The 26664-nt window shown below is 37.7% G+C and overlaps 1 protein-coding gene across 3 annotated transcripts; it reads left to right on the forward strand.

Annotated features, from left to right (window-relative positions):
• The first annotated feature begins 10 nt into the window (after window positions 1-10).
• Window positions 11-6489, forward strand: RWDD4 (RWD domain containing 4). Of its 3 annotated transcripts, none has more exons than XM_018070491.1 (8): window positions 28-107; window positions 916-1040; window positions 1688-1797; window positions 1908-2052; window positions 2791-2905; window positions 4123-4172; window positions 4341-4343; window positions 5451-5712. In XM_018070491.1, the coding sequence occupies exons 2-8, from the start codon at window positions 996-998 to the stop codon at window positions 5481-5483; spliced, it is 501 nt and encodes a 166-aa protein (XP_017925980.1). In that variant the 5' UTR covers window positions 28-107; window positions 916-995; the 3' UTR covers window positions 5484-5712. The 3 variants fall into 3 exon arrangements, with proteins under 3 accessions (XP_008923024.1, XP_017925980.1, XP_017925985.1); XM_018070496.1 differs by having other exon boundaries at window positions 43-107; window positions 940-1040; XM_008924776.2 differs by lacking the exon at window positions 916-1040 and having other exon boundaries at window positions 11-107; window positions 5451-6489.
• Window positions 6490-26664: the final 20175 nt, after the last annotated feature.

The following is a 26664-nucleotide window of genomic DNA, read 5'->3' on the forward strand; positions in this document are numbered from 1 at the left end:
TAACCCCTGCTCTGCCCTGGCTGCAGATGGAGCTGGAGGCGCTGCGCTCCATCTACGAGGGAGATGTGTGCTTCAGGGAGCTCAGCCCCGTGTCCTTCCAGTACAGGGTAAGGCGAAGTTGCACCCTGAAGTTACTTTGCTACCTTGTAGTTGCCGTACCAGGGGTTTCTAAGCCGAAGAGGTGTCCGATGTTCAATGAAGGGTAGATCCGTATGCTGCTGTTTCAGAATCTTTGGTACAGTGATGCTTCATAATTCATGTTTAGGAACCTGCTCCCAGTGTGGGTTTATCACAGAATGGGTCAGGTTGGAAGGGACCACAGAGGGTCATGTCCAACCTCCCTGCTCAAGGAGGGTCATCCTAGAATACATTGCACAGAATTGTATCCAGATGGTTCTTGAATATCTCTAGTGAGAGAGACTCCAGAACCAATCTGGGCAACCTGTTCCAGTGCTTGGTCATCCACACAGTAAAGAAGTCCTTCCTTATTTTCAGATGGAAGTTCTAGTGCATCCCCTTCTGCCCCTTACCTCTCATCCTATTGCTTGGCACTACAAGCCAGTTATCCCTTAGCCTTGCATCTCTATGCCTGGTGTAGTGAGAATTGTCAAACTCTCTGAAGGAGCCAGCCTGCTGAGTAATATGTCCCCTGGCTGGTCAGAAATGTAGAGACTTACAGAGATGTTTGCGTGTAAAACTTTGAACCTTCATTGCTGCTCAGTTACAAGGTTCCAGTCTCTCATCCAGAGGCAGCTGGACATGCTCTGTCTACCTGCTAAAGAGGAAATCCATGAAATGCTTTGGGCACGTGCACTGGTACCGTTCTGCTCAGGAGAGACATACAAGGAGTGCCAAGCTCAAAATATGCAGCTAGATTATGGCATGAAATTCTCACCAACTTTCTCGGATTTAAAGACCTGGACGTTCTTCTGATCACAGACTGAGGCAGATCTTTGGATGGCCGGAGGACTTTACTGACGAAAATTTAGGCACCCATGGGACAGAAGGGAGACTTCTGGAAATGCCATATGCATGTACTGGTGAGAAGACATCTAGAATCACCTTTTTGTGACTTCTCAAATAACTTAAGAATAGTGTCAGTAATTGTAATGAGATATGGGTCAATTTAATTAATAGCTCTGGAGTCCCATCCATGTAAGTGCAGCCTTTCTTCACTGATAGGATCATTCTTAGTAAATTTAATTTCCTCAGAAGGGGATATGTGACATGCCTACAAGTCTACAGTGTGTTGTTTTACATTTCACTAGCTTTGGTCATTTCTAATTTTTATTAGATGAAAAATAATTGCCAAAAGTTAGGATAACTCAATTTAAATGCAGTAAAACATAGTGTCAGACAAGGACAACAATACACCTCTCCCCCGAAGAAGGATTTGTATTACGAGAAGGCATAATGCAGGTAAGTGAATGACAAAAAATTCACATGCCATCTTTCAGACTGTCATGTCTTGCACCTGTCTCGCATACAGAGCACAGCTGTTTTGTAATCAGTGTGCTTCGAAATGCTTTTTCTAGATAACAGCTTTATTTTCTGACTGATAACTTTATGAAAATAGTTGTTGTCTCAAGAAATTTGATTGGTCTAAAAGAAATAAAAGACTTCTTTATTGATATTGTAATTCTTAGTAGGTGACTGGAAACAGATAAAGTTTTTCTTTTCCTTTCAGATAGGTGAAAGTGGTGATCCCAAAGCCTTTCTAATAGAAGTTTCTTGGCCAGAAACATATCCACAAACAGCACCAGTCATATCGATGGATGCTTTCTTCAACAACACAATGTAAGTGTTTATGACAACTTCACTCCTTGGCCTTGTACGTGGGGGCTTTTTGTTTGGTAAACTTTTCTTCATCTATCTAGTTTATAGTTTAGTTTAATGGTTTCTTTTAGATCTGCAGCTATTAAGCAAAGTATATTGGAGAAGTTAATGGTAGAAGTTGAAGCGAATCTTGGAACTGCTATGACATACACACTTTTTGAATACGCCAAAGACAATAAGGATGTGTTCATGGAAAATCAGCCTGTTAACACTGTGGTAAGTAGATAAATTCAGGTTTTGCTTTTGTGCTTTTAAAACTGAAAAAAAATGGTTGTTATTTCTCTGAATACTTCGTAGCTCTCTCTTTAGGTTGTAAATCAGTTCATTGGGTATACACATTAGTGGCTACAATTGTCACACAGAGTATGGTGCCGCAGTGCTCTGCAGTCACAGTTGTTATATTTGATTGTTACTTTGTTGTTATACCGAAATGTTTGTTTGGGCTGCTGTTCTGTCCCACACCATAACATAAAAATGGAGACTTGGAGCAGAAGCAAAACTTAAGGAAGCTGAAACAGAGATTTAAGGTGTCTGCTGAGGGTTGGAAGGGTGGCAATTTACTGCAGCCCTCCTGAAATGCAATGGATTGCATAAGTGCACCTCCAGGGTCTTAAGGAGTCAGACTGAGTCAATTTGTAGTTTCTGTGTTCTGTGTTCTTCATGTTTGGGAAGTCTGAATCCCTTCACTAAAATGTAAATCACACTCCATGATAAATTTGAAAAGTGTAAGAGGTGCCTTTTCCAACTGTAAAAGAGAATAATTCTAGTCCCCAACACATGTTTTTCAAAACTATGGTCCTGATTGTATGTTAATTAAAAGCTGCAGGCTGCTGGCAACATTACTTCTTTCTGACAGCCAGGATTTTTCAGTATGTCAGGTTTGGTAATCACACCACACAGAGGTATTCACGGAACTAATATGCAAATATTTACAACCACTTTTATCTTTCTCAGACTTCAGTAAGCAATAGTATTGCAATTGGAACTCCTGATGTGCCTGCAAGTAAGAAAAAAGAGAAAAAGGAACAGTTATCCAAAACCCAGAAACGAAAGCTAGCTGATAAAACAGGTTTGTTTACTATGATATTCTTTTTTGGTCAGTATGAAAATCCAAATTTTATAGGAATGACATCTTGCTGGAGTCAGAGTCAGTACTCATTTGTTTATAAGATTAACTACTTTAAGTCTGTGGTCTCTGTTTTACTTGTTCTGTGTGAATTATTCTTGCCTGAGATGTTGGTTCTAGTTAAAGCAACTTTCTACAGAGTAGGGATTTCACAATGTCATTGTCTTCTAGGTTTTTTTTTAATTCAATTTGTGACAAAAGTGAAATTTTCAATACTTGTTGGAGGAGAGGATTTAGGACCTCTATCAACAGAAGATGTATTTTTTTATGGGCCCTCATAAATGATTCACATTATTAAAAATGTAATTTCTAAATGAAAGTATTTGTTTTCAAACCCAAAATAAAACATCTGATTTAGTTTGTATTTTAGAAATAGAGGTGCTTCTGCAGATATTTAATGCTTTCAATGAAATAGTAGTGTTTTGATTGAATCAACTTCAGTTGATTCAGCTAATGACTCGTGTTCAGCCTTAGCTTTTACTAATGATCTGGATAATACAATCCTATTGCAGCAATAAGTTGTACCCTGTGATAGAGGTTTCTGCATATAATCTACCTAACCTAATGTATAGTTGGTAGACTTAATGTAAACTGTATAGAGGAAAAGCTGCATAAAATTTTGTTCTTTGACAGAATTCATCATTGCTAGTCAGCCCAGCTCATGTTGAAGTTACCTTCTAAGTTAAATTTCAGGTGGACTGAGGTGTTTTTATTCAAATGGAATTACTTTGAATCACATAATCACAGAACCATCAAGGTTGGAAGAGACCTTCAAGTTCATCCAGTTCAACCATCAACCCAGCACCACCATAATCATCCCTAAACTGTATCCCCAAGTGCCACATCCAGATGTCTCTTGAACACTTCCAGAGATGGCGACTCCACCACCTCCCTGGGCAACTTATTCCAATACCTAACCACTCTGTCAGTGAAAAATGTTTTTATAATGTCTAATCTGAACCTCTCCTGCCACAGCTTAAGGCCATTTCGTCTCATGCATTCCCTTGGGGTTGGTTAAAGAACAAGCTGTTTTGTCCTCATGGCTTCATAGTGGAGAAATTGAGGAGTTTGGATATTTAGAATTTTATGCCTTGCTTTTGAAGAAAGATAAATATTCCCCTTAGCTTGTGTGTTGAAAGTAAAACCTTCTTATTCTGCAGATAACAAAGGGGAGCTTCCACGAGGATGGAACTGGGTGGACGTAATTAAGGTAACATGACTGTATTATATGCAATATTATGAAACTACTGTGTATGTACATTAAAAATGATTTGTACTTATATCTGAAGAAAACTGATCTGATATGTTTTTTCTTGCTTTTCTTCCAACTATGTTTGGATTTGACTATGGTGTCTGATTAATTTCTATATGTGTCCAGCATGTAAGTATTTTCAAGTTATCTTTTTTTACTGTAAGTAAAGAAAGAGTAAGAACAGTTGCTTATTTTGGGTTCTAAATTATGTATTTCTCAAATGCTTTGAAGTGCTAGTCCTTCCGAATATTAGACAGGACTTTGGTTGCTCTTTTCACCTTGATTATTTTAGTATTTATTTACTGAGTAGCTAAATTTTAATTTTATGATGAGAGGGCTTTGCTAACCAAATGTACTGCAAGTATGCTGTCTTCTATGAGAACAAGATTCAAAATAAAATTAGTGGTGCTGCTGGGTTCTGGAGAGCAGTGGATAAGTAAGCAGAAAAAGGGAGCTGTGCCAAGTGGGAGCAACTTACTGTCTCCTACAAGCCCAATTCTCTGCTACAACTACTCCAGTGGATAATTATTTTCTGTTTGCCTCTCAGCACTGAATTTTTTCACGCTCTTGTATTTACTGATTCAGTGAAAATCACTGCTTGACAATTTTAAAAGCAAACTATTTTATTTTACGCAACTGTGAGTAATTTTCAGTGTAAGACCTAATACCAGTTCCAGTTGTTAAATAAGAGCAAGTAAATGATGAGGGTGGTTTTGGGCAGAGTCCTTCTAAGTTGTAAGCGGCTATTCGTAGTGGATATCTTGGATTCCAGATAGATTTCATAACAGGCATGCTGCATTTAATAGTTTTAAATTTAGCTTTAAAAACTGAGAAATATGAAGTTAATGTCTGTTTTTATATTGTTTAAATTTCTATATGGGAATTCTCTCAGAGATGTGGGAAAATAATGTTCCATTACTTCATCTTTTTTATTTTGGAGAGCTGGTGATGGAGTCTTCAAATTAAATAGAAACAGTACCCTGAGGTTTTTCTGAGATTTGTTGCTGTTTTTTTTTTTAAATTTAACTTTCATGTTCAGGAAGTAAGCTCATTTAGTGTTTAAGTTTAAGAATTAATTCTGATGCTTTTCAGTCTCTTGGTACAGTAGGACAGTCTGTATTGTTAATTAAGTATACATGTGTTCAATGTGAGATGGAGATAATGTTGTTCTTGTTTCCTAATAAATGGAATGGCAGTCTAAACTTTGAATACTTTCTTTTTGTGTCTCTTTTATAGTTAAGCAAAACTGGTTCTAAAGATGATGAATAAAGGACTTTGGTACAAGGAAACTCCACCTTTTAATACAGTGCAATTTTGGGTCACCATCTCTCTCTTAATAACTTTTGTATTTGCTGAAGTAAACATTTTATAAAGCTCAATTTCCTAGCTTGTAAATCTAGTCACACAAGTTTATCTAGAGACTATGTAGTCTTCTTTGGAAAAAAAAAAAACAAAACAACAAACTTGCCTTAAATGAAGGTTAGATTGTGATCAAGGATATAGAGAGCCAGTGTGGTGAAGTGAATAGTGCTGCAGTGTTTCTTAATTTATATTTTAATCTGTAGTAAAATCCTGTTATAGTGAACCCAATGATACTGTAAACATTTCCTGATGTTCTTATTCCAATGGAAGAAAAAAGCACTATAACAGTGATTGGTCACTTGACAGCTTAATTCATCAAAATAAATTATTCCATGGAAATAAGACCTTTGTCATTTCTTTATCTAATATGAACATAGAAGGAGAACGTAAAAAGTGTTGCATTGCAAAACAGACTAGAGCTTGTGGTCTCATTTCACTAGTTAAAATAGTAAATACTAGTGAAAGCAAGGCCAGATATTCTAGTCTGCTCAGAAATTAATGGTTATAGCAGAAGTGTGTCTTCTTTACTCTTGCAATATCCCATCTGTTGGTCTTTCTCCAGTGTGCATCTTTACAGGTGGCTGGATGTCTGAGGGGCAGGAAAAGTGCTTTCTTGCAGTGTCTCAATAAGTGTTGGGATTTTGTAGCTCTTTCACTGGAGAAATGGGCATTCTTTAGAGGGGTTTGCTGACTGAGTGGTGGGACAGTGGAAATCAGCAATTTGTCAAACATATTGGGAGAACTCTTTTTTGGGTGAGCTCTTTTTTTTTTTTTTTTCCTAATCTGCCTCTCTTGTATGAGAAAGAGAAGTCATCTTTACTATATAAACTGCTATTGAATACAAGATGCCTTAATGTCCTTTATTATTTTTGTTTGGTTTGAGATGAACTTTAATAAATGCCTATTTATCTGCTGTGGTATGTGTTTATTTTTTTTAATTGTGTAGTGCCTACTGTGCTGTGCAAGTTTGGACTTGCAAAAGCTTTCTTTTACAAAGAAAGCATTCTTAAAAATTGGTGGAAGAATTGTGTCTTCCCTCTTGTGGTATATGTTTACGTGATGCTCAGGGTAGCTGTGTTACTAGTATGAGGGTCAATCACCTCACTGAGAGTTACAGGGACAGTATCCATTGTGTTCAGTACACGCAGCAAGTCCAGTGTCCCTTTGAAAGAGTGCACTCCACTGTGTACAGCACTCTTCATTTCAGAGAGTCGTGATTTCTTTTTGAACTCAACTCTCGTGTAGTAAAAGGTTGTAAAGTACACATGAGAGGACCTTTTCCAAACAACGCAGTCTTGACTTTGACATAAACTGGAGGCTCATGGCTGTACCCTGAGCAAGAGTGTCTGATGGGGAATACCACTGCAGGTAGAAGTTGCTCTGGCAGTATGTCGTGAACCTGTGACAGGGAAGGGCATTTAGCTTTAGTCTCTGCCAGTGTCAGAACAAGCAGGACTCTTTCTATTCACTAGTTCCCCAAGGGGAATCGACTTGTCTTTGCTGGTATCCTTGGTGTATAAATCAAGTTGCCATGACAATTTATCTGATTAAAGATTAGTTAGGGAGGGTGGGGGAAGGACAAATAAGAACCACATCTCTTGCTCTTTATAGTGTTACTGTGTGTGGCTTATTAACCTTGTGAAATGCCTCATTTTTCAGCTCCTAGTCTGTAAATCACGTGCTCTCCTGAAGACACCTGAGTCTCCTCTGGTTCTGTTAGTAATGTACCTGCTTTGAAGTCTACTTTCAAGGGAAATATTTTCCATTGGGAACTTTTGTACCCGTTTTTCTCCTCTGTGTAAATTGTGAAAGGTAATTCATGTTTATAAACCATTTTCTGATACGATGTGATGATTGGAACGGGATCATTTAAAGAATCTAGGTACTTGATATTGTGGAGAGGCCTTAGCACTGAGGGGAAGAAAAATGTAATGATTCTCATGAAGAAAGACACAAGTGTAAATAGAGATCATGACTCCTGAGGAATGTCTAAACACTGTTGAAAAATCCACTCCTGCTCCCACCTTTTTTTTTTTTTTTTTTGGGTAAAAACCCACTGGCTCTGGTAAAACAGTGATGTATGCTTTTTTTCAGTTGGATGAGAGTCTCTTGATCATAGGGCTACACCACCTCTTTAAATTCACAAGTTTTGCAGTAGGATTTTGGCTGGCCTGAAAAGACAAATGTCAATCATCATCATCATCATCATGGCTAGGCTTCGCGAACAAAGATTTGGGAAGGCTCTATCCACATTTGTTACAGATCAATACTAGTAACAGTAAAGGAAAAGTAGCAGGTGTTCAAAACGCTGTTAGTATCCCGGCCAAAGATGCCCCATTGCAGTGGAAGGTACCAAATCCCAGGGAATAATTCAGACTGCCTTTATGCTGAATAGAGAGGTGACAGCTGTGATTAGTCAGCAGTGTGTGCCCACCATGTCCTTCTCACCCCCGTGATCAGCCTGGCACAGATACATTGAAATCAAGGCTCATAATTTCTGCAGTCCTGTTTCAGTTGGCTGTAGGTGAGGTGGATAGATAAAGTGTGCCCAACTGATGAGCAATTAGATTTTGGTGAGTAAAAGACCAGTAGAAAAAAACCCAGCATTTCTCCATAGAGGAGCTTTGGTAAAGAGCAAATGTGGAGAGATTATCCTCCTTTCACCTGAGGGATACAAATGATTTTGGGTTATACCATGCACTTAGTCCTGTGAAAATCCTTGAACAGGTGTGAACCAGAAATAGTTCCCCTTTGGAAACTGTTTCCTTCAACAGTGTGGCACCTTAAGCACTTGCAGTGAACAGCAGAATGAAGAGGAGAGGAAATGTTCATTCAACAAAGAAAATATCAGAAGTGTGAGAATTCTGGGTGGATTGGAGGAGGAAGTGGACAGGAAAGAACATGCTTGTATACAAAACTAAAAGAGCATAGGGGATAAATTGTCGCTGCTGCAGTACAATACAACAGAACAAAAGCTAAGCATATCATTGCAGAGCTATAAATTCTGTCATGAGTTTGAGCTAAGGTGAAGGACAAGAGGATTGTGGATTTTCTTTCTGTCACTCTGGTTTCTTTCACCAACATGGACTTGGCTTCATCTCAGAATGGATCTGCTTTGTGGTTATGAGAAGATATTTCTGTTTGACTAATTTATGCTTCCTGTTATTCTCTTTCTGAGCCCATGGAAGCAACCTCTGAAAGCCTGGTGTAAGTTAAGACAAGGCATATTGACTAGGCATTGGAAAATATTTTATGTAGGTAAAAGAAAGAATTGACTGCTTCTTCTCTCTCTCCTTCATTCAGATCAAAGTAAGGAGTTACTCCAAATGGCTGAATTACACAAGACATGAGAATCTATATCCAGGCACTGGTGTACTATGTCAGCCTGAAATTTTTACATAGCTATACATTGAAATTTTTACATTGCTACTGTGTCTGAGGATTCATGCCTGTGGTTCCTACAGATATTAGTGTTTAAAGTATTGATGCTAAGAATAGGCAGAAATTTGAAAACTCTTATTGTGATTACCTACTACAAGCTGCTTATGTTGTAAGATGGGCTAAGGTTGTAGCAATGAGAGAGAAAGCCAAGCTGTAACTGCATAGCCTTATTGGAGGAGAGTGGTGTTGTGTGGGTGTCTCTGAGGGCATAGTTTCTTCTGCAGTATCTTTATGATCAGAAAGGAAAAGTCAGTCTAGTATGAGTTTGGAAGATAACATTCAAGAAACTGTATGGAAAGAAAAAAGCTATCTTTTCTTTCTCAAGGAATTATCTGCTATAGTGCCACTGAGAGGCAATAAACAGAGTCTTGTATGGAGCCACTCTTCAGAGCAGGATCTTACTTTAAATCAAGTAAGAGTGTCTGTCAGTTAATGCATTTTATGATTTCCTGCAGGAAAGTCAAGTGTGAAGAAAGCATTACTATGTAAAGAGGTGCTGTCTCCACTGTAGGGAACCATTTGATCTGTACTTATAGTGAAAACTATGGTTCAATTGACCTTGAAGAGAGATATTTTATAATAGTACAGGGAAAATGTAGCAGCCCATTGATAAAAAGTACACAGCCTCTATAGGTGATTAACAAATTTTGTACAGCATTATCAGTTTTATATTTTTCTGTGAAGATCAGTGCTAGAATATTACCAGGTTTTAGTTGACTGATATATAGCATGATTATGATTTTCCTTTCCCCCCTTCATGCCATATGTCTTTAGATGATAAAAGTACAGGATGTAGTATAGAAATTTATCTCCAAAATCAAAATAGTGCTACAGTTACAAATCCACTCAAAGGAAATAATCTTACTCAGAAGTAAGGATGTGCCAAAATTAAAGCTGCCTGTGTGATGTTTATATTTTAGAAGATGATAAAATATTTTAAAGGTGTTAATGATAAACCATTGAGAGGAGGAAAGAATGTCACCAGAAGAGAGTTATACACGGGAACAAATCTAGAAATTCTGATTTGGAACTGTGAGATTCTTGTATACCAAGCAAATGCAATTTCCATTACTTAAGAAGTGGAGATAATTCTAAAGCCTAGCTTCATCTTTCCAGTGAAATTCTGAGTAGTTTAATGTTTTGAGTGTTACAAGCTCAGAATTTTATCTGCTGCAAGGAAGGGTAGTGCACAAAATTTGGATTTAGATGTATATTTTGCAATTGCGAATTCAGCTCATCAGTATTTAAACCTCCAATTAAAGTGTATCTTGTGAGCAGAATGGGTAAAATGTGATTTGCTACACATGTGCATGTAAGCACAGTCTTGGTAAGGTGCATCATTGCATCGTATCACTTAAGGTACAAATGGACAAAGAGTATCCCCTCTAAGATTGTCTGTCTTATTGGATAAATATTTATCCTCTGACTCATTTGAAGCTTTTGCCATCAAATGCAGCAAAATAATCAAAACTGCAATGACTTTTTATTACAACCACCTGATCTCTCTATGCATATTTGTGCTAGAATCAGAGGCAGAAAGAAATGCATTAATGGAAGAAACCTATTTTCAATTATACAACTACTGTAGAGAAAGAGGCTGTGACTCCAGCTGATGGACCTGGGGGGGGGAGCTTCTGGGTGGTGTTAGAAGTTATCACCCCAATGTTTCGCTACATCTGTAAATTTTGAAGAAGTATCAAGAGATGAGACATTGAAGATTTGTTGTAAGGTTTTCTGGATTTTTTAAAAAGATTTTTGAATTCTATTGAATTTGTATTTTTAGGGTACAGTAAGTACATTACTGGTTTTAGTATATAAATAAAGGGCATATTGTAAAAGAATGCAAAAGAAGAAGGGACAATGAAGCATAGTTTGACTGATACACATTGGTTAAGTTTGTATTGTATGTAAATCAGGTTTTATTTGTCTCCCTGTGTGTATGTATTCCTTTTCTCATTGCTTTCAGGTTTTGTTGAGCAAAAGCTTGATAATCCCATCATCCCAGGAATATTGTGAAAGAAAATCTTGTAATTAATTAAAGGTATAATTGGAAGAATGAAATTAACCAAAATAATGCAAAAGCAGAAACTGTTATGTGTTGTATCTCATGGGGCATCAAAAGAGACAATTCTGACCGAAAAAGCAGTGCAGACAGATGGTAATCAGGCAGGTGTTATTCAACATTTTTGGGAATTGGCAAATCATCAAAACAAAATATAACTGGAATTCATTCTAACAGAGAATCAGACTCAAACATTTTAGATGAGCAGGATCTGTTTAATGTGTCACCTTCATTCCTCAAGCACAACCTGCTGTTGAATGCGACAGGGAAATGTAGCTTCTTAACCAGAGGCACTGGTAGGATGAAAATTTTCATAGAATCATAGAATACACTGAATTGGAGGGGACCCATCAGGATCATTGAGTCCAACTCTTGGCCCTGTGCAGGACACCCGAAGAATCACACCATGTGCCCAAGAGCATTGTCCAAATGCTTCAACTCTGTCAGGCTTGGTGCTGTGACCACTTCCTTGGGGAGCCTGTTCCAGTGCCCGACCACCCTCTGGGTAAAGAACCTTTCCCTGATATCTAACCTAAACCTCTCCTGACTCATCTTCATGCCATTTCCTCAAGTCCCACCACTGGTCATAAGAGTGAAGAGATCTATACCTGACCCTCTGCTTCCCTTCATGAGGATGTTGAAGGCTGCAATGAGTCTGCAGGAGTTGAAGGCTGCATCAGTCTCCTCCAGGCCGAACAGACCAAGTGACCTCAGCTGCTCCTCATATGGCTTCCCCTCAAGGCCTTTAACCATCTTCACTGCCCTCCTTTGGACGCTCTCCAAGAGCTTCTATCTTTCTTATGTATCCAAAAAGATTACATCAACTGGCTTCCCTTGATCCAACTGGGTGGGTTACCTTGTCATAGAAGGAAATCAGGTTTGATAAGCAGGACTTTGCTCTCATGAAGCCATGCTGGTTGTGACCAATGACTGTGTTGTCTCTCAGATGTTTTTCAATATCTCCCAGAATAATCTTTTCCATGATTTTACCAGGTACTGAAGTGACAGGCCTGTAGGTTCTGGGGTCCTCCTTCTTGCCCTTCTTGCAAGTCGGGACAACATTCACCAGCTTCCAGTCAGCTGAGACCTCTCCGGATTCCCGAGACCACTCAAAATCATTGAGAGAGGTTTTGCGATGACATCAGCCAGCTCTTTGAGGATTTTGGGATGAATCCCATCAGGCCCCATAGATTTGTAGGGATCCAGCTGGAGCAGCAGATCCTGCACAATTTTAGGGTTGACTGGGAGTCAATTGTTCTTGCAGTCATGGTCTTCCAGCTGAGGGATTCAGTAAAGGAATAAATGTGGGTTTCCTTCCAGTCTGTTAAGGAGATGAATTTTTTTCTTCATTAATCTGAAAGTGGTTCACTTCTTTAATCACTGTAATTTTTATTTCTAAGTGCTTGCATGGTAGACGTGCTAAGACTAAATAGTTTCCTTACACATTATATCGTGCAAATGAATAGTATCTTCATTTAAATGAACAGCAGTGCTTTTCTTATTATACCAAGAAGTACAGCATTGGAAGGTATCTGAAGGGCAATATTCCTGAGTTTTTATTAATGATACTGGTAACACTGTCATCAAATAGGCACATGACATTTTATCCCTATCTTAGAGATGGTGTAACTGAGGCCCAGATGAGATATATACTTGTTAAAACAGAGGTAATAAGTCTCAAACCTGTACCTGTCCATCTGCCAAACCGTGCAGCAATTTGGTAGGCTAGAACTGCACCTATCTGAAGTAATGGTGTTCTTTATTCACCTTTTATGATTAAAGCAACTTATTAATTTTCCAGTATGTTCTCACAGCTTGTCTTTTAGTCATCTTCATAACACATTTTCCAGGGATATTTTCAGCAAGGATCTGCGCACAGGCACCAAGCTAGGGGGAAATGGCTGAGTGCTTTCCAGAAACTATGTAACATATTTCAAGAGTATGCTCCACTTCTTCTCAGAGGAAGCATCTGCTGAGCTTCTTGAGACAGGTGAAACTAGAAACCCAAAATTAAAAGAAGGGCACTGAGCCAGAATAATCAGCAATACATTGTTTCCTAAAAGAGGGAAACAGATTAGTTCTACTAATAAAATAAGTTAAAGACATCACTGGTTTTGGCATTTGTCAGAATCTTGTGGTAAGACAAGTGATACTTTAGTGAGTGTGTTACACTGTAATAAAGATGTAAAATAGACTTTACTTCTCAATAACCCGAAATGCCTTTTTCTTTGCAATGTACTGTTTAATTCACTTAAATATATGGAGCTCTTTCTATAATCTGCAGGCAACTCTTTAGGCTCTACTAAAGGATCAGAAAGCCTGGAGTTGGGCCCAACAAAATAAAACACATGCTGTGAAATTCTATTTAACTGCAGCGAATAACATGACTACTGCAGAATAATCTTAATTAACGCAATAATAATTTAAAAGCAAAACACAGTTCATGGTTTTTCTTACAAATAGATCTCTTCTGGTTTTCATATAAAGAACAAAGGAAAATCAAAGTGGCTGTGCATCAGAGTTAACAAAGTCACTTAGTACTTCTTTCTTAGCACAGAACTATGAGTGCTGTAAGCAGTTTCATACAAATCCATTCTGTCCCCACTCCATGATACATGAGCAGGAGGATTCAGAAATTTACAAATTAATTAGCCAGCAGAGACCACATGGAGGATTCAGTCCTACATGTCTACAAACAAGTCAGTCTGTAGTGTATATGACTTGCATGTATACCCCTCACCCCATAAAACTCTTATGTTACTTAAAATAAGTCCAAACATATGAAGCAGCATAAGGGGACAGGAACTAATTAAAATAATTCTCAGAGAAGTTTCTGGGGTATTTAATCCATTGCTTAGAATTCCAATTAAAATTACGTATCTGGTGAAGAGCTTCTGGTACCAGATTCTTATTGGTACCTTAAAGTTGGATGTCTTCCTTTTTAAGAGGAGAAAAATACTAATTAGAAAAAAAATTATAAATTCTGTAGTTTTCTTTTGGAATGAAAGTTGTGATGTGAAATACATGCCTGCAGCTTAGTTATCATAGAATCGTGAAGTGGTTAGAAGGGACCTGTAAAGGTCATCTATTTCAACTCCCCTGCAATGAGCAGGGACATCTTCAACAGAGCCCTGTCCAATCCTACCTTGAATGTTTCTAGGTATGAGGCATCTACCATCTCTGGGCAAACCGTTCCTGTGTTTCACCACTCCTATCATAAAAAACTTCTTCCTTATATTTAGTGTGAATCTACACTCTTTTGGTTTAAAACCATTACCTCTTGTCCTATGACAACAGGCCCTGCTAAAAAATTTGCCCCCGTCTTTATTAGGAGCCCTCTCTAAGTAGTGAAAGGCCGCAATCAGGTCTCCCCAGAGCTTTCGCTTCTCCAGGCTGAACAATCCTAACTCTTTCAGTCTTTCTTCATAAGAGAGGTGCTCCATCCCTCTGAGCATTTTCGTGGCCCTCCTTTGGACTTGCTCCAGCAGGTCCATGTCTTTCTTGAGGAGCCCAGGGCTGGGTGCAGCACTCCAGGTGGGGTCTCACCAGAGTGGAGTAGAGTGGCAGAACCACCTCCCTCGACCTGCTGGCCACAGTGCTTTCAATGCAACCCAGGACATGGCTGGCTTTCTGAGCTGCAAACACACGTTGTTGGCTCATGTCCAGCTTTTCATCCACTGGGTCCTCTTTAAGCATAATGTAGCTCTATAAGCAATTTAATGAATAGACTATACAGTTGTTTAAGTTGGTTCTAAGACTAAACAGTATGGGCTTGGTTCACTGAAGAACATGAACTTATGTGACCATTCTTACCTCAAATGTTTTCACACTCAATTACGGTTTTCTGATGGGAACATTGTTTTTTTTTTTTCAAAACAACTGTCAGTATGTGATTCAGACCAACAAGGAAGCTTCTGAATGAAAAAAACCAATAACACAGGGATGCAAGAGTTAGTTTGGTTTATTAGTGCCACTTATGAGAGCAGAAAAGTATGATTGCTGCTATTTGCAAAGTTTCCATGCATTTTTCTGAGGTAATAAAAATATAAGTATTGCTTTGTATAGTGCAGAGATTACTGATGCTTATTTTAATATAAGAATTATCACAAATTGTCATTATCATAACTCCTGTATTTGGGATACTGCAATACAGTGTGCCTGTTGTTCTTGTGGAAGGACTTAGATTTGTGCCTAAGAATATAAATTATAAAATATGTTCTAATTTTCAGTTGTTTCAGCTGATAAATGTGTGGACGTGCTTATTTTGTAGGTAAGATATCACAGATTTTAAACTCCTTTTAACAAATAATCTTTGGGGTGTGAGATTTTTGAAATAATGAATATTTTCTGAATCCTGCCAACAAAATATCTTTTAGAAAGGGCATCAAACTTTAGGCCTCTGCGATGGTTTAACCCTAGCCAGCAACTAAGTATTACACAGATGCTTGCTCACTCCACCTGTTCCCTGTGGTAGGAAGAAGAATCACAAAAAACTCCCAAAACTTGTGGGTTGAGATAAGAACTGTTTATTAATTGAAATGTAATATAATGTAATACTACTACTACTAAAAATAATTGTAATGAAAAGGAGAGGAATAAACCCCAAGACAGACAAGCAATGCACAATACAGTTGCTCACCACCTGCTGACCACTGCTCAGACTGACCCCGAGCAGCCATCGACAGCTCCCGTCCAACTCCCCCCCAGTTCATATACTGAGGATGACATTCTGTGGTCAGGAATATCCCTTTGGCCAGTTCAGATCAGCTGTCCTGGCCAAGCTCCCTCACAGCTTCTTGTGCACTTCCTTGCTGGCAGAGCATGGGACACTGAAAAGTCTTTGACTTGGGGTAAGCACTACTTAGCAACAACCAAACATCAGTGTATTATCAACATTATTCTCATACTGAATCCAAAACACAGCACCATACCAGCTACTAGGAAACAAATTAACTCTATTCCAGCTGAAACCAGGACAGCCCAAAGTACCAGTCAAGAACACAGACCAAAAAAAAAAAAAAGAACAGTGTTTAACTACTTCTTCAATTTATTTTGCTCAATATTAGGTGCTGGAAATCAATTTGCATCTGGATTTGAATCATAGAATCATAGAATCAAAGAATCATAGAATCAGCCGGGTTGGAAAGGACATCTGAGATCATCAAGGGAGTTCAGTTCTGACAAGAACCTTGCATCTTCCACTTTTCAGCACAAATGTGTTAAGATGCAGCTTTAACTCTGATCTCTGTTGTAATCATTAGTCAGCGGGTGTATTTATGTGTATTTTGAGCAAAATATAACAAGCTGCATGTTGTTTTGTTTTGTGGTGTTTACCTTTAGCAGTAGTTGTGGTCTCTGGAGCGTACATTACCCACCAGGGGGAGCTCAAGCCAAGAACCATCTGATTTTTATAGACTCATACAATCATTTAAGGTGGAAAAGACTGGTATGATCGCTGAGTCCAGCCGGTAACCTAACACTGCCAAGTGCACCATGTCCCAAAGTGCCACATCTACAGCCTTTTAAATACCGCCAGGGATGGTGACTCAACCACTTCCCTGGGCAGCCTGTTCCAATGCTTGACAACCCTTCCGGTGAAGAAATTTTTGCTAAAATCCAATCTACCTTCTTCTGGAGCAACATGTGTTGTCCTTTCAATTCCTAGAAGATTACTGGTGGAAGTCCTCTCTTAAACTTCACAGGACTTTGGATTTGGGCATCTGTCCTCAAGTTAGCTTGGGAGCAGATGGCAACCAGATAAGAAATAAGTGCACATCCCTATGCTCCCTTTTTTGGGAACTCTTACGTCAGTGTCAAAGCAAGCAAAGCAAAATCTTGTGATGTATATGTCATTATTCTTTGGGTTTTATGTATGCTGTTCTTTTTAACATGAACAAGGCCACCAAAATTGTACAAAATAGAAATATCTTTGAGAGTAAAGTAGAATTCCCTGAGAAAATTAGGTCAGGTGGAAGCAAGTGTGAATAGGTAATCCGTGTCTCTAAAAAGAAGTCTCTCAAAATTCCTGACTACAAACAGGATGGAGAACATTTCTGCTCTGTGTTAAACTGAAATTTTGTTTATAAAAAAATTAATTGGCTGAAAAAGGATAGAAGGTGTAGTTCATCCGTATTATGTGTTTTGATTTTTTTCAGCACAGAATATGTGTCAAGTGTTAAAAGTGTTTATTTTGACTGAAAATTTTGGAACTAAATATTTAAGTGTTTCCAAACTTACATATATTAATTTTTTTTCTTTAAAAAAATCACAGTATTTTGGTGTATTCCATTTTATCCCAATTCATGATAATATACTGACAAGTGTTCTGACTTTTTTACTTAGCTAATTTTTTATTCAGCTCAACTACAGTGATTTCCTAACTGTATATTATTAGAAGTTTGTTAAAATCCAAGCCAATTTTTTATTGTATTGAGCTATGTTTTCATTATTACATATAAACCCTCAGACTATGGTGAACAGGTTAGTAGCCTGACAAATCCCATAAAAAGCAATTAAAAAAAAACTTGAGAATTTTAGCTGCTTTGTTTGTCCATAAACATGAGGGCTTAACACGTGCATCTCCTTGGCTTGGCTATGCCAGTACCGACACGGGCAATGAATGAGGAACTTCTTAGGGTTTTTTTATGATAAACAATTGGTCAAATTCAGAGGGGTTTTATTTTTCTTGTTCTTATTTGTTAAATCATAAGATCAATTTATATTTCATTGACTTTTAAAAAAAACCCACTTCCTTTGACTCAGAGGATAGGAGGAGCACTGGTCCTTCTGGACAAGTGAGCTTCTTTCCACACATTTCCTTCTACATTTGGAATAAGTCATCCACAGAGAAATAAGTAGATATTGAGACATGGAGATTAACAGCTGAAAGGTGGTAAAGAACAGCTTCTGATAGCATTTCTGAGTTGTAGCTGACCACATGAACAAACAGTCTTTAGGAATAGGTGGAGCTGACTTCTTTGTACTACAAAAGACAGGAAAGCTCACACAGTTAATTATAGTTGAGGTATTATATACAAAACTGGTCCTTATTGCCTCTGTGCTGCTTCCTACTTGCTCAAGTAATTTGTAATTTTCAGTGCCATTGCTTCCTTTGACTTCTTCAAAATGGTTAGTCTATTGGCCATAAGAATTGGGACTGACAGGAGACAGAGAAACTCCCCTATAGTAGTTAAATTTGCTTTCTACACCACCAATTATGGCTGAACAGTCTATTAGACTTTCTACAGGATTTCTTTTTCAGTTTCAAAATCTTGTCTTGCAAAAATGGTAACAGTCACATCAAACCTCAGTTTCAGCTCAGGTTTCTGTTCCTTGACAGTATTTTGTCATGTCCTTGAGAGGAAGGTACAAGACAGTTTATATCATATTGCTGTCTAATGGACTTCGCTTTATGGCTTCCTCAGTTAGAAGTAGCAGTATATACTGGAGCATGAGGTTTTAATACTTTTTTTTTTAATGTCTGAATCTGTTCTAAGTTACAAAAAACTCGTTATCCATTTTTTTCCAGCATTTCTGAGAGGAGGGCTTACTTCTGTACTTATTTTACTGTCAATTTAGTTACTGATAGGATAAGTTGTCAGGACTTTTAGTAGGCATTTTCCAACATTTCAATGGAGTGAATCTGTCAAATATAGAAAATAAAAAGAGAAATGTAAATATTTCAAAAATATGAGCAGGACACTCATAAATTTCAAACCCCAAACAAACCTTAAATTATGCAGTTTACAATTGTGTCTCTCAGCAGTGGCTGTAAAATAACTTACAGTGCTGTATGACACTTTGAATGTGCAGGTAAGGATTTTCCTAATTAAAGAAAAGAGAATGGGAGAAAATTTTACAACTTTTTGGAAGAGGAGATATATTATAATTTCTCTAAGATATAGCTATAAAATGACCCTTCACTTTGCTTTTTTAGGTTTTTATTAATTACTTTTTATGCTCCTCTTAATTATTTCTGACAGCTTTTTTCTCCTCTTTCTACACTTCATTGCTGCTGTCATTTCAATCCTCTCGTTTGGATTTGTTTTTCTCTCTTGCTTTCTGTGGTGGTTATATTTCCATATTCTCTGTTTTCATATATGACTTTCCTTCCCCTTAGAATTTTATTGCCTCATACTTTATTCTGAGGTCAGGAAAGGGAAAGGAATACATGCAGCTGCAGATTCAGGAAATATACTCAACTCTCTGAACCTATACTCTTTTTTTATTATTATTTCAGGGTTTTGATCTGAAGCACTCATGCCAGTTGCTGCATTAAATACTCATTTCTTCAGCAAACACTACTATACACAGAGATTGCTCCATACTTAAGAGATCTAGTGAAAGATTATATTCTATGTGCTTATAGAGTAGTAGAAAGTATTTTTCACTACTGAGAATTTAGGATTTAAAAATTCCTGAATATCAGTCTTCCTTCATTATCTTTTTGTGAAACTCAGGTCTGTTAACAATTTCTTTATATTTACTCCATTGCTGTATAATTGATGTATTTTCATTATGCAATCTGAATCCAAATGTTATAAGGGATCCCAAGGATACATTTTGTAGCTTTGAATTCTCTCATCTTTTCAACAACCTATTGTATCTTCCAGTAACAAACCGCTACTCAAGTACTTCTTCCAAACACAGGTTGAAGGGCATCCTCCTAGTTTGCTACACCAATCCAGCATGCAGCTTTATGTTTGTTGAGATGATTTCTGAGAACAAGGTTTGTCCTAGTGCAGCGCAGGAGTGTTCTCTCAGTTGGTGTCCTATTCCCTGTATCAGCTGGGAGTTCATTATTAATCTTTGCTATATAAATATTGTAGTCATGTAAAAAAATGATGGGCTTCCTAAGGGTGACCAGTCCACTTCTATAGCATATGATGGTAGGAAAGGACAGTAACATACTTAGGCAGTATGTTTCACTGGATTTGAATGGTGAGATTTAGGGGAAGTGTCTGCCACTCTCATTAATTTGATTTCAAATGGCACTGGCAATACCCTGTGTCAAAGACAGAAACGTTTTGCAAAGGTAAATCCAGTTGCAACGAGTTAAGACAAAGTGTTCGAAAGCAAATGGATGAAAAAGGAAGGAAGCAATACATAAAAGGGATTGTAAAGGGGATCATCCAAACTGTATGTTGATGTCCTTATTCAGCCCTGGTTTTTCTCACTTCTTTATCACTGGTACATCTGAAGGGTATAAAACTACATGTGCAGATGGTGATGGCATTGGGACGACAGCAAATCATAATGAATGCTTCCTCTAGATTCAGTGCAGGCAGAAACAAGGGTGAAATATTTTAAAAAAAGCAAAATCAAACTATATTAAAAATTCCTACTGTATGTGACAATCTTTTATACCATTATAATGATCAGTTAACTAGCATATTTAGCAATCTGATAGTTTTTATTCCTGAACTGTCACTTCCAGAGCAATCCTTCCCTTCCTCTCCCAGTCATATCATAGTTGGTATAAAAAGTCCAAATCAGGATGCATCAGAGCATCTGGGGTTTATTCAGTGACTTGCTCATCTGGTTGTGACAGTATAGACCTGACGTTGTCATATACCTCTTGCACTGGGTTGAGCATACACATCTGGAAACAATTCAATCTTCCTTGTTTATGCACTTAAGTCTTCAGATTTTATTTAATAGTGGGATATTTTAGGGCTACAGATATGTGTTCTCTGTTTTAGTTGACTCATCTTTTCTACAGAAATAAAAAAGAAGCCATGATGTTCAGTGCTAGCAAAGGAGATGTATTTCACCTACAAAGTTAAATGATCACCAATGCAAACATTTGTGTACCTGGCCTTTGTGTACTTGCCAAAAAGGTGGCAAAATCCAGACAGACCATTCAAGCAACTTCACAAGATTGTCCTAGTAAAATAACCACAGACACAAGTGTTAACTGCAGAATATTCTATTCTTGTGTTACAAATGCTTTTTTTTTTTTAATTTAACCTTAAATATGTAGGTGTTTCTCCTGAACTTCTTTGTTTACCCTTTTGTAGGGGACAGAGCTACCTTCAAATGGAACTTGGCTACAAAGATCAATAACCAGTAATTGACTGTCACTACAAACAAGGCAAAAAATACAACTGTTATTTGAGACATTGTAGTTATACAGACTTGTTCCAGGCACGTTCAACATATACAGATATTAGATGTTTAAACATTGCCTTTCTTTAAGTTTAGGGCATGTAGCTGACAAGACAACATGAAAAGCACAGTGTTGCCTTTGAAAACATGGCTGAAACCTTCAACAGGTGATTCAGCCAAAAAGAGCACACAAAATGTACTACTTTCTATAATTCGGGGGCGGGATTCAGAACTAACATAATGAGCATAATGCTGAACATTGCTAGAATCATCCAGTTACAAGCAAGTTGAACATAAAGAGTTAGCCAAAGGACTCATCTTTGCAACATCTTGATGGGCAGACTTTTTTAGACCATGTCTCAGCCAAATTATAGCAAAAAAATGGATTTTTTTAAATTAATAATTAATTATGAGAGCTCCCACTGGTTTCAGTGAGGCCAGGATTTCAGCTCTGTGTTGCAACTGGATACATATATATCTGCACTGGGAAACTGGAGATGACTGCCATGGAATTATTCAAAAGATTCATAAACCAAGCCACTTCAAACATTAAAACACAACAGAGACAACTCTGTAGGCAGAATAATTACTAGTCATAAATTGTGAGTGGTTTGGGGTTTTTTGTCTTGGAGGTGTTGTATGCAGGAATCTCAGTGCTGGAGTGGTTACAGTGTGAAACAGTAAAATGAGAATGCTATGCTGTTAGAATGGAAAAGATAGAAATCATTGAAATTGAGCTGATGAAGGATACAGAACTCTTTGTATTTACAAACAAGGGATTTGCCTCTCTTCTGGATTCTCTAACACTCATTTTTCATGTACTAAATACAAATTTACTCATAAAATAAGTTTGGGGGGTTGTGCATGCTTATGGGCTTTTTTTTTTACATTTCTGTAAAGCCTAATTAAAAAAGACATTTGCTTAGATAATTAATTACACAAAGCAGGCAAGGTATTTTTTAAATATATTTTTACTAGACTCTGTTAACTTATTACCTTTTGAAAAAAAGTATGTGAAGAAACAGTCAGGTCACTTCATCGTTCCTTGCCAAAGTAAAGACTACAGGATTCTTGAGGAATTCTACTGCTTGGCCTCTCTGAAATTAGGTAAGAGTTTGTCTCTGGCACTGACTGCATCACTGACTGCATCATCCACAAAGTTTTTTGTATAGAAAAAAATCATATGTTTGTGCTCCATAAAACTAACTGCTAAATACTTTTAATTAGAATGATTGTTCAGTCAACCATCTTAATTTCTTTTATTTTCTTGAGTCACAATAGTTGTTAGCATAAAGGTAATTCTCTTAAAATCCATCAGATACTTGTGGAAGTGTCTAAATAAAGTTAACATCTGAAAATAAGCAATTCTTTACAGTATATTGTGTTTCTGAGTGGAAACTTTAGGTCTGGTTAAGGTCAGCTTTACTTAGTTTCAAAGCTACTGTGGGACTCGAACTGTGAGCTAAGGCCCCGTTTTCCAGAAATGGAGGGAGACAAAAGAAGTTGCTTTCTGTGGATAAAACTCTCTAACAGTAATAAAGACCTCACTGGAGCAGAAGGACACGACTCATTCTTCCCTGTGCCTGTTGGACTGAGTTGGTTTTCTCTAGCATTTGTGAGGTCTGTGAGAAATGTTTGGATAAGATCTTTTGGTGCTGTTCCCAGAACATAGTTCATGTGATATCAAAGAATCCTGATGTTTTGCCAGGGAACTTTTTGTCATTGGGAATTTGGAGGCTGGGTTTGTAAAGGATTGGATGAGCTGCAATACAAAGGCAACTCCTGAGCAACCTATTCTGGCAGGCCATCTTCTGTCAAAGGCCACCAGGGACCTGTACCAGCAGACTCCACTCAAAAGAAGAATGGAGCAAAGGAGAGACAAGTGACAACTTTAACTTCTGTAGCACTGCAGAGCTGAAGCTGAAACATCAGTTGTCCAGGCCATGGATTTGCACTGAAATATGAATTACTGGAATATCTAAAGGAGGTCACTGTAACCTTCCTTAAAGCCAGAGTGTCCTTGTCTTGAAGCAGGGAGATCAGAGACGAAGACCAGACTGATGTGCAATTATTATATTCCTTCAACTGCAAGAATTGGTGACCCTAGTTGCCTGAGAAGTGGGAAGGAGGGGTTGTGACTGTCCTCACTCAAATACTGTTTCAGTAGCATTACCATCTCTCTGCACATCAGTCTAAAGCAGTGGTTCCCAATCTTTTTTTCCACCTGTCACCCCTAAGTTTTGTTCACTGACAGGACAGTTCTGGGTGAATGGACAGTCCTGGGTGAATGGAAGGTAGGCATACAAAGAATTTTCCTCACTACTTCCTTTCACCTCCTGAAGTCTGGAGTTGCAGACAGCATATTTTGACTTCTGAGTAAATGCAAGGAATTTATTCTACCACTGCTGTTCACAGTAGTTACTTAAGGTGCAGTCTGTCACCACCTGCTTACAACATACAAAAGATGAGAAAGAAGCAGGTTTTCCAGAAGCCTTAAATTTGTAGTGATCATCTATTAGGTATATTGTGCATCTTTTGTGCTTAGTGAAGATGAAAAGGTGAGAATCCTAATGTATCAAGTTTATATATCTTCAGCTCACAAAATATTATTCTGCTTACTAATGCATATGTTATGTAAGAATTGTTAGAAATCTGAGAGGCTATTTTGTCCAACTTTGGTTTCTCTCCATAGTTTCCCTTATGATCTGGTATGAGGAAGGTCTCAAACAGGTAAGTGTTCCGTGGTTGTGACCATAATTAAGTCCACCTTTTGATTTCTTAACTTACACTGATGATTAAACTTCTAATCAGGAAATCTATGATTTTTCTTCCTAAAAATCAAGTTTTAAATTGTAATAAGAATTTTACAGTTTCGTTGTGTTGTAACCAGAATTTCTTTTTCTTCCCCACAACTTTGCAACATTTATTAATAATTTTTGGTATTTACTGTCACCTGCATATATGAAGTATAAGTGGGGGCCTGTGTTTGGCCTTACTGTGAACAGTTTCCCATCTGACACACTGTAGATAGTCTCAGCCCTGTGTTCATTTGAGATGGCTTACTTTGATTTTTCTTAGTCATCATTGCATTGAGTCAACAGATAGATCAGCTGCAGAAGTTATGACAAGTGCATATGTGTACATGTACAATAATTTATATGACCATATGAAGGGACTTATGCCTAGAGGTCCATTTGATTTTATGTTTCATTGACCACCACCAATGCCACTTAACAACATACATAAATAAACATGCAAAGACTGAGAGAAGGGTACATATTTTTAATTAGAGATAGATGAGATAAAAGAAAAGTGCTGACATAAATCTGTAGAAAAGTTCTTGAGCTTGTGACTTGTGACATGATCTGCTGCTCCTTAGGTCACAGTGGGTTCATACCACGTGCACCATTTCTCTGAGTTGTTTGCAAGCCTTGTGCCAACTCCTTCTTGAAACCAACATATCTATCCTCTTTCTATACGTAACTGCCTTGACCTACAATAGATCCTAACTGGTGCTTCCCAGATACACTGAAGAAGAGAAAATTGACTGTATCATACCATGGAACTTAGAAACTGGAATGCAACTTACTTTTTGTAGGTTTAAAGGGTCTTTTCATGTTGAAAACCATTTCTAGATGTGGTATTTATAAAAATAACCAAAAGTTCGGATAGTGAATATTTGCAGGAAACTACTCAGAAATGATCAGCACAGCAAGGATTACTTACTGAATGTGTTCTCTAGATGCTAAAAATTCATGTACTCATTTTGCCAGTCCCTTCCACCAAAAATTAACACTTAACAAAGAAAATAATGTGAAGTGTTATTCCAGTGTTTCTTGAATAGGTAGAAACCAAAGCATATATCCAGGTTTGCTGCTTAAAATACCTGAACATCTATCATATTTTCTATGAGTGTGAAAAATATAATTATTTTGTTATTAATTTATTAATTACATGCAGCAAGGAGAAAGCAGAGCTGAAAATCCTTTTAGGAGGTGATTTATTTCAATGGTACTGAAATTTATTATTATTGGGCCTGTCTTCCTACTGTAATAGGATAGGCCCTTCATATATACAAACATCCCTATTTCCAGTCCAGCAAATAGGTGGTACTTCTGTATAACACTTAGAATGTTGTCCCTGAGTAGTTGTGTTCTGAAGCTGCTGCCTGAATTGACAGGTATCATTACAGGTATCATTCCTCTGCCTGATCCAAGTCTTGATGCCCCTGGGAAATTGCACCATTCCTCACATCCTATGCCTTTCAATGCTCTTCAGTTGTGGATCTGGATTTCACTAGGAAGAAAAAGGTCAGCCTTTTCCATGCACTTTGTGCCACTGGGGTAGCAATAATTTCAACACAGTTCAGCTCACTCCTACCAGGGGAGTGCAATGAACATGCAACAAGTGCCCCCCCAGATGGCCACTGGAGATGCTCCAAATGTGCCCCTAGGCAGGGCAAATCTGATGGCTCTGCACCCCTCCTGTCCTGAGAGCAAACACAACATTCTTCAAATGATTTTCGGAGAGAAATTTTAGGGGAATAGATAGGAAGGAGAAATATAAGACTAAATTCTCCTGGAGCTTTGCCTGGGCCTCCAAGGGTATGTCTGTCTTCCCACGGCTCAAGACCTCCTGATCCAATCCATTTCCCCTTGCCCAAAGGCAGGATCAGTTACAATTAAACTAATACCAACATGGTTGTATAGCCTGTCTTGTAGCATCTTTGTCACTGGAGATCTTTACTTTCCAAAGTAATATATTCCAGTGTTTCACTGTCACTGTGGTTAGACAGCTCATTTTTTTTGTTTTATTTTCTCCCTAGTGTCTTATTTAAACTTCCAATGCTCCATCCAAAGGACATTAGTTATTGTCCTTTTGATTTACACAGATGTCCCTTTGCTTTTGGAAGCAAACTTTCACAGTACTGGGGATTAGTGACTTCAGTCCTCTTCTTTCTAGGCTCTATTCTGTCATTAGAAGTCATCTTCTACACCTCTTCTCTATGTTGTTGCTTATTTGAACTCCCTCCACCTTTAAGAGTGGTTTCCTAAACTGAATAGCATATAATTACTCAACAAATCTTAAAACAGAATTCCTATTTATTCATCTCACAAGATTTGGTTGGGTTTTTTTCTCAATAGTGCAAAATTAGTGACATATTGATCTTACTCTCTTCAAATCCTAGGGTTTTCTGTCATTGATTATTGTACTATATTAAATAATCATTAAAGGTGCTATTCCTTAAGACTAATATCAAATTAATATTAGATGTGTTTATCTGACAGGCACTTAAAATTACTATTTTTCTAAATTTTAGGTTTAAAAATGATTGAAAAATGAGCCAGATTTGTACTGCTAACAATTACATATGATGGCAGAAGAATTGTGTTTGGAGTCATGATGGAAAATGAGTAAACTCCCAACTGTGTCCCTCTTTTGTTGTTACATGAATGGCACAATCAACAATTATCAAGT

Source organism: Manacus vitellinus, unplaced genomic scaffold (genome assembly GCF_001715985.3).
Source record: "Manacus vitellinus isolate BGI_N305 unplaced genomic scaffold, ASM171598v3 scaffold_0_pilon, whole genome shotgun sequence".
Classification (NCBI taxonomy): domain Eukaryota; kingdom Metazoa; phylum Chordata; class Aves; order Passeriformes; family Pipridae; genus Manacus; species Manacus vitellinus.

Excerpts from the sequence above, each read along its gene's own strand:
- RWDD4 (XM_008924776.2), top strand. The coding sequence starts at position 27 with ATGGAGCTGGAGGCGCTGCGCTCCATCTACGAGGGAGATGTGTGCTTC. Across the intron at positions 108-1,687 it reads CCGTGTCCTTCCAGTACAGG|ATAGGTGAAAGTGGTGATCC; the intron begins GTAAGGCGAAGT and ends TTTTCCTTTCAG. Across the intron at positions 2,906-4,122 it reads AAAGCTAGCTGATAAAACAG|ATAACAAAGGGGAGCTTCCA; the intron begins GTTTGTTTACTA and ends CTTATTCTGCAG.